Raw genomic sequence first — 11,981 nt, 5'->3', positions numbered from 1 at the left:
TTTTATTTGTGCTTGTTTTGGCTACGCTTTTTCTGTGGATTTGCTCGTTGCTGTTCGGTAACCAGCCACATATCCTTCGTGTGTTACCTTATATGTCGATCTTACACTAAGAAAAAGTGTCACGCTGCTTGATGTCCTTTTTATTATTGTAATTTTTATTTTGTTAGCGTATACATCAGAAAACACTCAAGTTTCTTGGCAGTGCAATTACTGTACCAGCAGGTGGCATAAAGTAGCCGTTGAACATCAGCATATCAGCTTTCAGTTGCTCGTCATTGGTGGTGGTGTTAAGGCGGCTATCTATGCGCCTACTGCTTGTGTGGCGTATGTGGATGGTCACTTTTCTCAACGATTTGCGAATCAAACCTTATTATAAATAACTTCACTTACATAATTTTCAGCCGCGCCTGCATGTATATGAACCTAACTTGACCTTTGAAACGGGCTCATGTAAATATATGTCTCTTCAATTTTAACTTAGCACAGGAAATCACAACAGACCAGGGGTGGGTGGATTGGGCAGTAGCAAGCCCTAGCTCCCCGAGAAGTCGACTGCACTATCCCGCTAAGAACACACAGGCACGACCAGAGACAATGTTACAGGAAGCGCTAAGATGTATTTGGTGTTGGTGAAGATCCCCCTGCCAAACCTGAGTATTGAACCGAGCTTGATTTCAAGTCGGCTTGAAAGGGGGGGGGGGTAGCTCCTAGTTTGGCGACTTTGCAAGCCTACAGCAATCTCACATTCTTTCCACATTTATTAGACGTCCGGATACCCTGTGGCATCCACGGTCCAGCCAGTCATTGTCAGTCACCTTGCGGCGCTCATTCTTTTTTTTCAATATTTGTCAGCAGCGTCGCAGCGCCGTTCTGGAGACTATTTTGACGCAACAGGCATGAAAAAACAAATGTCGTTACGAACTTCGATTCACGGGGTTCTGTTGATCCGAGCATCTGTCCCCACCCCGATGTCTAAGTCATCATGCAGGTCACTAGTGTTGTGTAAGTGGCATGCACACTTAGGAAGGTAACTCTGAGAGCCATCTAACGTATTAGAACACGTAGAGGTATGCTATATCATTCGAGTCCTTTCCGCTGAATGCGCTTGCAGCTCGCTATGATCGCTGTACCTTAAGGCGGTCAAGCAGAACGCTAGACGGTCTCGCGAGCACATCCGTCGTTACCAGGATGCTGCCGTGTAGACCCTGCGACTGATGCCGTCGTAACTTTTTTTACAAAAAGAAAAAAAAACATTCACACAGGCGCGAGTTGTCCTTTTTCCTCGACTGCCGCAAACACCATTGCTGCGACTTGGACCTTGAGTGCAGCACCAACCAATGAACGGTCATGTGGTAGGTCGGAGGAGTCCGAACAGGCACATTGACGTGTCCACTTTATCTCGACGCTCCTTGAGATGCACGTCCTCTTGGGCAAGGAGCGTTCTCGTTGTCGCTGCGAGTTCACGGCCTTCCAAGAGTGCAGTTTGTGACGGCAGCGTAGGCTGCGTGTAGATGAGGTCGCATATAGCAGCGTTGTTTCGTAGCTCATCTCAGCCAGTTTGTATTCCGGGTTGATGGACACCTGCGTAGTAGGAGAGTAGGGTTTTTTACGCACTCTCCGCAGATTCCAAAACACCAACAATGTAGATTTTGGTACATGCTCATATTTACATCAGCACTTATGAGAGGGATCGGATGAGCTGATAAAAACATAGGTTATCTCGAAGCACTAACCACAGACTGCAGCCGACGCCTCTAAACGACTGTTATAGGTATTTTTACTGCAATCCCAATAAAAATGTATAGATGATGAAAATAAACCCAAATTCGGGAAGCAAGCCTTTCCTCAAGGCAGTTTGTCTACAATGTTTGTCTTTTGTCTACGCAGGTCGTTCCAATTTTTCCTAATGCCTGAAGATACACGAGGTATTTTGTACCTTTAAAATAATTCATTTGTTTTGCTATTCGTCACTGCCGTCAATCTTTAATCTTCAATTACGCCACAGAACTTACTGTGGCGTAATCCTGGCTAACGGGGCACTTCAATCCCTCTCTTTCTCTTAGCGCAGGGGGACGTTTCCTTGCTTCCTTGCAAAACTACAGTAACTTTCGTTTTCCTAGGCAGTCAGTGACTAAATTATAGTGCTTCATCACTGGTCACGCCCTGATGAACATAAAACGGCTTGGTAATCAAACGCTGATACTAGGTGGCGATAATACCTACTTTCCTGAGCACACTTCGCCAGATGGAAGCACTAATGTCAGCTGCTGGATTACTGTGCGTCACGTCCGAGGCCGACATTCCTATCGACTTTAGTGAGATATCTTCGAACTTTATGAACCACTTCAAGTTTCCGAAATCGCTATAGGCTCTTTTTATTTCAGGAAACGATCACTTTAAGCTTGCGCATCCGCACCCTGAGAGTGTAGTGTCCGTGTGGCACGTCGGTCATGTCGACCCACTGGCAGTCGATGTTGTGTGCGTAGGTGTCGGTGCAGCCGACAGAGATTCCCTGGTCGCCGTAGTTTGCGCAATTGTAGCGCTTGTCCACTCCGGGCTGGCACACGTTGTCCTCGAGGCAGAAGCTCGCCTTGTGGCCCTCAGCCACACGCTGTCCGGCCGTGTCGAGCACGTCATAGTGAGCGAACACTTCCATTGAGTGGTAATGCCTGCATGTACGAGAGGCTCATGTTCAATGATAATATATATATATATATATATATACTAACGTGATCTAGTCAGGCCAGTTGGCTCAGTGATCCTGTATGCGAATGTCCAAAGGGAGCGCACGAATACAAGGCAACTAAAGGTTCCTCGTTTACATACATGATTTCATCACCCCTGTGGCAGTTTACGCAGAAATGTAATCAGGCCGAGAACACGGCAGCAGTCAGCGTCAAGGCGAGAAAACAGTGTGCGAACAGAACACTACCGTCTTATAGCACGTTTGATGCACCGACCACGTTGACACTGACATAAGCATAGGAATGTATGAACTATTCGGTATGGTTCATGCACGCGGGCTTTCACATCTTTACTTAAGGCTGACATAGCCCGACCTGTAAACGTTTACGTGAATTCAAGGTGTACTAGAAGGGGGTAGTGTGTTCAGGGGCGGCACGCGCCCTGCATTGCCCTGAGGCGAAAAGTGTGGAAAGGTCCGGCACTTGGATGCCAGCCCAAGGTAAATATACCTGGTATAGCGAAGCTTCCATAGAAGCCCATACGTTCAAAACATGGCGGTTCGTCGGCGGATCATAGAGCCCCTGTGTATAAAAAGTAGCGCCATTCTTATATCTTGCCGCCACCGCGCTCACCTCGGCGTTTCCTCCTGGCTGCTTCCTGTCGCCCAAACCTCCTCCGCTCCTCATTGGCCAATCCGTGTCACGCGGAAGCACGCGGTGCGCTTTTGTATATTGTTTTCTTTCCAGCGCGCTCCGACCACCATTCTCGGGCCTGTGCGACGAAAGTGCTGCACGCACAAACGGATCAAACGTGTTAGGGACAAGAACTTCGTTGTGATGGCATGCTGCTGCGCCTTCAGTTGCCGCAACCGACAAGGCGAGGGCAAAAGGCTTTTTTTTGCTTGTCATCCGGCGAGCGCAAACGCTTGCTGCACACTTTGTATTTGCGCCGCCTCGCATCGTCGCGTTGCTACTTCCAAAACGGCATTATTAAGGCCAGTTACTGACTGACGAAGCCAAATAGCACCTCCGAAACTGCTCCGCAGGGCGCGATCGAAGTTTTCCGCGGATTTAATCTGGTAGCGCGTTTGCCATCGTCTGGTACGGCAGGGCCGACATGAGCCGACAGGGCCGACACTGTCGAGATCGCGCCTCGATCGCCCTTGCCGCGCCGAGCGCGACAGTGGAACGGAGGAGGAGGGAAATGGTTGGCGCTACTTTTTATATTGACCCTTTTCGCGGAACAGTTTGCTCTAGAGGAACGAGATGGCGCTTTCGGCGGCGCGCCATATGTTGCCTCAGCGAATGCGCACGAATACGAAACCATTACTGCTAATTCTGCCCTGCTACTGTGCGATCAGCTGTCGGAAATGCAACTGGGTGTTTGCTAATGCACTGCGCCCAATTCATGCTGCAAAATGTGTAACGATAAAGGAAAGGCGTGTGCGGTAGTTCGCTGCAAAAATAGTGATTCGCATATTAAGGAATGGAATCAACCTATTGTAATGCAGTGATTTGGGCTTGTTGGTATGACATTGTGAGGCTTATAGCGCGTGCTCGCGCGATATCTACACACATCAACCCCTATTTGCACGCAAACTTACGACGCCCACCCTATCGCCAACGTACCAATCATAAGTGAATGGGCGCACACTTGAATCAATGTGTCGATGTGCCAAAGCATGAGTGAGGGCGACTACACCGAAAAGACGCGCATGTTGGAAGCTGAACGTTTCGTGACGGTCCACAGAGTAAGCGAGGGAACAGTACAGAAGTACAGACGCTTTACGTTCCAAGCTTTGTGCGCAGCAAGAGCAAATCTATCGCAGCAGAGCACACCCGCGAGCGATTAGGCTGAAAAAACAATGAAATAGTGACTACCCGAGCAACGAGAAGGAACTTTACTGAGTCAGAAACATGAAAAGCCGCTGCTTCAAAATGCTTGCCAAATAAAGAAGGAAGAGCACACTGCATGATCCTGATTTAATTCATAAGCGGAATGTATGCACAGCTTGCAATACATTTCTAGCCCGCTTTTAATAGAAGCACCGTATACGCTGCTCACGCCGTTTGGACAAGGCGTAATGAGCTCTGAAAGCACTTACATGTCCTCTAAGGCTGTGGTCAAAGCTTCTTCTCGTCCACACAGTCAACTTCTATGATTTGCGTCGAAACGTAGGTTTGCTGCGCTGCACCGGCGTCACGCGCTTGCATTGTAAACACGGAGGCAACGGAGGCGACTGAGGCAAGCAATGGACACGTCACCACGTGATCAAACATGGCAGCGCCCACGGGAGCGCCGGGAAAAGGGTCAATAGTAGTATAGTATCTATGGGGCTTAGCGCCATCTGTGTGAGGAGAGAACTCTTCCGGCGGAAGAAAAATAAGGTGACGTCATATCCGTTAAAAATAGAAGTGATGTCATTTTGTTCTCAAAGGCGCGTAATTTGTTTTCGGAGGCCTGCATTAGAGCTGTATATTAAAATGCCCCGCCATTCGACTTGATGGGCGTTCTGAGCTACTACTAAAGTCCTGAGCTACTACTAAACGAAAACTACTAACGTAAACAATTATCTAGCGGTCGCAACTCGCTATTTTTCACTGAACAGGCTAAGAAACGATGAAACTACCCACGTCGCCAAATTCAGACAGACGCCGACAAGCAAAACAACACACACAACATGTGAGGGGGGTATTGTAACAGGTTAACTTTACAGCGCGCCTTTCTGCACGCTGCAACAGCTGCATTGCATCAAGTGATAGCGGCGTCAACGCCGGCCGCTATCGGTGGGCGCTCTTATGGGTCGCTGAAAAAAGGTATTTATTAATAATGATTAAGTAAAATAGAGTTTTTTTCTCGCCATGCGTATATAAAGTTGATTAGGAATTTTATTTTTGTGGACTGAATCTAACGGTGTCTCGCTTTAATTAAAAAACTTTTTTTTCTTTCCCAACGTTGGTTCCCTCCAAACATAGGGCGCTTCAATCGCTGCTCCCATAACCACCCTTGCTGATGTCGATGGCAATTCGTTCTAACGCGCTTTTCGCCCGTAGCTTCGCGACCAATTTGGAATGACCTTGGCCAGCCCATGCGACAGCAGTGCCGCCGCCAACATCCGTCGACCCGTCGCACATTCCTGCTGTTGTCAGCTGTGCTGGTTTTACGCCGCTGGCGCGTACGTCGAAGCTTGTGTTGTTTCGGATTTTTTTGTAGTTTATGTAGATCAAATGACGCCTTGTTTAATATAAAGTCTTGATTTTCACTGAGGCATCCCATTTTTATTCTTACGCAGAGGTTATCACCGCAATATTAACTGTTTAATGCGTCTAATTCATTACTGAATTACTAAATTAATTTTAATTATCGAACTTTGAAATAACTCAAGTAATGAAAACGTAAGATTCATAATAAATGATTATTTAACATAATTTTACTGTTGGTTTGCATTACTCATATTACCCAAATAATTGAGTCATTATAGGCACATAATCATTTTATAATTAATTACTTTTGCTCTATAACAATATATTGCTTATCCTGTGACTTCTAGAAATGAGTAGCCAGGCCCCTTACACAATATTCATGTATTGTTTTTGTGATATCTGCATACGAAGGAGTAGGTTTTCATTGACACATTTTTTTCATGTGCGACACGTAATTGTAAGAATTGCATGTGAATTCCACAGTTGTTCTCTCTGCATTTCTAAGAACCTCTCTAACGGACGTTGAAGCAGGAACGTGTTAGATTTGACGTGTTACCGATTAAAAAGCAGGTTCTTTAGCGCGATGTATGCAAAGCACCGTAGCGCATTGGAAGCGCTGCATTATGCAACATCCCATGCTCTGTTGGCCCCATCTCGTGGCTTTCGACATCAAGTTCGGCAGCCGTGAGTCCTCCCTGAACGCACTACTCAATAGAGAGACATATAGACAGTCATACACACAGGCATAAAAGACTGACCAAAGCCTACTGATATCTGATTCCTTCGTTCACAAGTGTACTGCGCATACAGGCTCAAAACTGTTTACGATAGTCTATGATCAAGCCAGATTCAATCAACACTAGATAGCGTGTGGCAGAGGCACCTCTCGTAGTATTAAACACCTCGGATTCGAACGCGAGCCCGCTGACAGTAATTTTTTTCATGACCGTTTAATGAAGCCGGCCGTCTGTAACTTAACCCAATGCACATGACTCGTCTCACCAAGCTTTCCGCCTGTGAGTGCCTGTGTTTTTCAGCATGTCGTAATTTGCGAAGCCCCGAGGATATTTCTACACTGGGCCTCCCACCCAGGATGTATTCCTACAGCGCCTAAAATTCCCCGCTCTGTTATTAAATTGCAGTTCCTTGTGTTGTAAAAGTTCTCTGCGTGTTCCTTTGTGTTTGTCGACTTTTCTGCGCCGCTGCACCTACCCTATACGTTTGATCCGTATGCTTTTGTGGTGTACCGTATTATTTAGCGTTCGCGCCACTTTCCACGTACGCATCCGCGAGCATCAGAGCATCGAGCGTTATTTATCGGTTTGTTCTAAATGACCTTGACATCCATGCCCATTGTACTCTATATTGGCAGCGACAGTGTATTATGCATGACGAATAGCGGATATGGCTTGCCAAATCTATATCAAGCTATTTCGAGGAGGATGCTTGATTTTGTGTGTTTTCATATTGGAACAACTATATTGCCGCGGGTATGTGCCAGTGGGGACAAGGTTGAAGTAGCGCGGGCTTTTAGGTTAAGCGCTGCGCATCGAAACAACGGTCCAGCGGTTCAGTCGCCGCCTACTAGGCCTAACGCCCGAGTCCGGTCCCCTGCAAGAAACCTCAAGAAATCGTTCGCCCCCTGCAACTACCATGGCCACCGCGGCTCCAACACAAGTAACCCTGCAGAACCCTATGGTTCCGGAGAGCTTTCATGGTGATGCCTTTGAAGACGTCCAAGATTGGCTTGATCAGTTCGAGCGCGTCGCCAAGTACAACCACGTGACCAGCTCGGCGGACAAACTTTCGAGCGTCTATTTCTATCTGAAGGACAATGCTCGTACGTGGTACGTCAACCGGGAGAGAAGCTTTGCCACCTGGGACGACTTCTGCGCACAGCTGCTGGATACTTTACGAGCATCGACAGGAGGGAAAATGCGCAGCGTCTCCTCGAAATCCGAATTCAAAAACCCAATGAGAGCGTTGCAATGTTCTCGGAAGATATGGCCCGTCGTTTCCGTAGAGAAGACCCTGACATGCCAGAGGAGCGACAGCTACGGTATATCTTGCGCGGAATGAAAGAACAACTGTTTGCCGGCCTTGTGAGAAATCCACCGACTACAGTGGCGGAGTTCACAAAAGAGGTCACAGCCATTGAACGGGCCCTGCAGCAACGATACCGCCAGCACGACATGAGTAACTCGGCGGCGAACACTTCCGTTCTGGCGGCAAGTAACGACAAGCCTCTGCGTGAAATTATCCGAGAGGTTGTGCGAGAATAGCTTCGGCAGCTCGGATTTGTGACTACGGGTACGGAATCGGCGCCAACGGTATCTTTTGTAGCTGATGTAGTCCGGTGAAGAAGTCCGGCAAGCTTTTTCATCGCCAGACTGTGGTAACGCGCCGCGGCGCCTTACTTATGCGGAGGCTGTTCGCCGTCCAGCCCACGCAACTTCGACACCGTTGACACCCACAACTAGACCATCACCTACGCTACAAACAGAGTCGATATCGTCACCCCCGTCAACTCTACCGACCTCGCCGATCCCGCCACCACAAACAATGTCGCATCTTCGACACACGCACGCCAATCCTTGGCACCATGGAGAGTTGCCACCGAACTATCAGCGTCGGAAAACCGATTTGTGGCGCACCGTCGATCGCCGACCAGTGTGCTACCATAGTGGCGAAGCTGGACACGTCTATCGAGTTTGCCACAAATGGAACAACTATCGCGCCGCCCAATACCCAAGCTTTCCTACCAACTACGCCTATTCTCCGTATGACGGTCGACGCGCCTACGACGCTCCTGTGAACGACCTGCCGCAAAATACGACTCCCCGATCACGTTCTCCTTCGCCATCACCTGCGCGCTACAATTCACCGACGCGTCGCAGTTTTGCCGACGTCACTAGGGGCAGGTCTCCTAGCCCGCGACGGGGAAACTAGACGCAGCGACCTCCGGGGGTGAGGTTTCCAGTACTCGAAGTTCGCCATATCCCCATTATCGACGTATGACGATGTAAAGACTCCGACGAATGCAACGACGAATACGGCAAAGACGGCGAATGCAACGACAAATACGACGGACTCAACTACGAAAGACGTAACTGACGCCGTCAGCGCCGACCTCATCGTTCGCATTGACGGCCACCAAGTAGCCGCTCTTGTTGACACTGGCTCCCATTTTTCAATAATAAGCGCACAGCTCGCCGACAAACTAAGGAAGGTGAAGACGCCATGGCACAGACCCAACATACGAACCGCCGGAGGTCAGTTGATGACACCTGTCGGGAAATGTACAGCCTGACTCTTATTCGCCGGTTCAACCTTCGTCGCCCCCGTCATTCTTTCTGAGCGTTGCAAGGAACTTATATTGGGGATGGATTTCCTGCGTGAGTACGGTGCCGTGATTAACATCCGCGACACAAGCGTCTCGTTTGCCGCGAACTCGGATAATGTCACGCATGAGGAGCATCCACAACGTCGCTTACGTATAGCTGCAGACGACGTGATCTTTTTGCCGCGGAGTTGCTCTCTCGTACCCGTGCACTGTGACAGCCTGCAGAATGGGACTGGAGTCGCTGAACACATCAATGCGCTAGCACTGAATTGCGGCATATTAATTAGCACTTATTAATGTAATTGACGGAAGCGCCCAACTCTTGCTGACGAATTTTAGTAACGAGCGTCGACACATCGTGATAGGCACTGCTGTAGCTTATTTCGACGAAGTAATACCGATAGAAGACTGCCACTTAGCGCAGGAGACGACATCTACGATCCCCACAGCTGCGCCTATTGTAGACGTTAGTTCGACGTTAACGGCCGTTGAGCGAGACCGTCTTCTTGAGCTCATCAACCAGTACCAGGGCTGTTCTCATCTGCGTCAAGAGTTGGTCAAACGCCACTTACCAAACATCGCATCATTACTGATGTCGACGCCCGACCTATTCGACAAAACCCTTATCGCATGGCCCCGAAGGAACGCGAGGCAACCCAAAGACAAGTGAAGACGATGCTGGAAGATGGCGTTATTCGACCATGTAATAGTCCTTGGGTGTCACCTGTAGTTTTAGTGAAAAAGAAGGATGGTAGCCTGTGCTTCTGTGTAGACTATCGGAAGCTCAATCAGGTCACAAAGAAGGACGTTTCCACTGCCACGTATTGATGATTCCTTGGACAGGTTGCGAAACGCGTGCTACTTTTCCTCAATGGACTTGAAAAGCGGTTATTGGCAGATCGAAGTGGATGAGAGAGACCGTGAGAAAACCGCCTTTGTGACGCCTGACGGACTTTACGAATTTGAGGTGCTCCCCTTCGGTTTGTGTTCAGCGCCAGCAACATTTCAGCATCTAATGGACACTCAAATGGCAAACATGCCTGGTGTACCTGGATGACGTGATTGTCTTTTCCGCAACGTTCGACGAACACTTACGAAGGCTGAAAACTGTTTTTGAAGCAATATGATCTGCCGGTCTCACGTGGAAGCCTGAAAAGTGCCATTTTGGTTTTCAAGAGCTCCAGTTCCTCGGTCACGTCGTCAGTAACCAAGGAGTCTGACCTGATCCGGATAAAATTGCGGCCGTCGCTAATTTCCCGGCCCCATCGGACAAAAAGGCCGTGCGACGTTTTCTGGGACTATGTGCATATTACCAGCGATTTATTGCAAATTTCTCACGCATCGCGTGGCCGTTAAGACAGCTCACCAGAGTAGATATCCCTTTCACTTGGGGCGAAGACCAGCAGCGGGCATTTCACGAGCTCCGGCAACGCATGCAAGCGCCTCCCGTGCTTGCACACTTCGAAGAAGACGCTCCGACGATATTGCACACAGACGATAGTAATGTCGGTCTACTGGCGGTGCTAGTACAATGGCAGGACGACAGCGAAAAGGTGATCGCTTACGCCAGCAGGACACTGTCCCGAGCGGAGGCTAACTACTCCACCACTGAAAAAGAATGCCTCGCAATGGTATGGGCAGTTCTGAAATTTCGTCCGTATTTGTACGGTCGGTCTTTCACCGTTATTAGCGGTCACCATTCGCTCTTCTGGCTCATTAATTTGAAAGATCCTTCCGGCCGGCTCGCACGTTGGAGTCTTAGACTCCAAGAGTTCGACTTTACTGTCGCATACAAGTCAGAAAAACGGCACGCAGACGCCGACTGCCTTTCTTGGTCTCCTGTTGAGACGGCAGCACAAGACGATGACGACATGGTCTTTCTGCAACGGGATGACATTGAATTGCTGCCGCTGATTGATTACCTGGAAGGACGAACCAACAGCGTGCCAAGGCTATATACAAGAGGGCTGACGTCATACTGCTTGCGCCTCAACGTACTCTACAAGAAGAACTTTTCCCCTAGCGGCAGCAACTACTTACTCGTTGTTCCCTCATCGCTTCGACGTGAAATCTTACACGCCTGCCACAACGAGCCGACCGCTGGGCACTTGGGCTACACTCGCACGTAGGCACGGATTCGGCAGAATTACTACTGGCTGAGACTTGCTGCGGTCGTTAAGCATTATGTTCAGACATGTCTGGATTGCCAGCGCCGCAAACCACCTTCCGTCAAGCCAGCCGGCCTTCTGCACCCTGTTCAAGTACCTGCCAACACCATTTGCACAAGTAGGCATGGATTTTCTGGACCCCCTTCCCAACGTCTGCTACCGGCAACAGGTGAATAATTCGTCGCCACGGATTATCTCACTAGATATGCCGAGACAGGTGATCTACGACGGGGAACAGCAGATGAAGCGGCGCAATTTTTCTTGAATCCTCGTTTTAAGAACACGGCGCTTCCGGCACTAGTCATCACGGACAGAGGTACTGCGTTCATGGCCAAGTTTTGGACATCGTTCTACGTTTAAGTGGTACCGCCCACCGGAAGACCACGGCCTATCACCCTCAAACAAACGGCCTGACGGAACGACTCAACAGGACACTGGCTGACATGATAAGCATGTACGTCGATGTAGAGCACAAGAACTGGGACGAGGTTTTACCCTATGTCACCTTCGTGTAGAATACGGCTCGTCAAGAGACCACTCGCAAGACACCCTTCAGCCTCGTGTACGGCCGTCAGGTTACGA

At 49.1% G+C, this 11,981-nt stretch overlaps 1 protein-coding gene across 1 annotated transcript in view; it reads right to left on the bottom strand.

Moving 5' to 3' along the window:
- Positions 1–202: 202 nt before the first annotated feature.
- LOC119435154 (lysyl oxidase homolog 3A-like) overlaps positions 203–11,981 on the bottom strand; it is a gene marked incomplete at its 5' end in the record, with an annotated part of 32,625 nt that continues 20,846 nt past the window's right edge. Inside the window, 4 exon segments of the mRNA XM_037702086.2 lie at positions 203–1,501; positions 1,504–1,539; positions 1,542–1,581; positions 2,417–2,669. Coding sequence (XP_037558014.2) covers positions 1,461–1,501; positions 1,504–1,539; positions 1,542–1,581; positions 2,417–2,669 — 370 coding nt within the window.

This window comes from Dermacentor silvarum, unplaced genomic scaffold (genome assembly GCF_013339745.2).
Source record: "Dermacentor silvarum isolate Dsil-2018 unplaced genomic scaffold, BIME_Dsil_1.4 Seq483, whole genome shotgun sequence".
Classification (NCBI taxonomy): Eukaryota; Metazoa; Arthropoda; class Arachnida; order Ixodida; family Ixodidae; genus Dermacentor; species Dermacentor silvarum.
The sequence above is the reverse complement of the archived record's forward strand: the minus strand, read 5'-3'. Positions and strand labels throughout refer to the sequence as shown.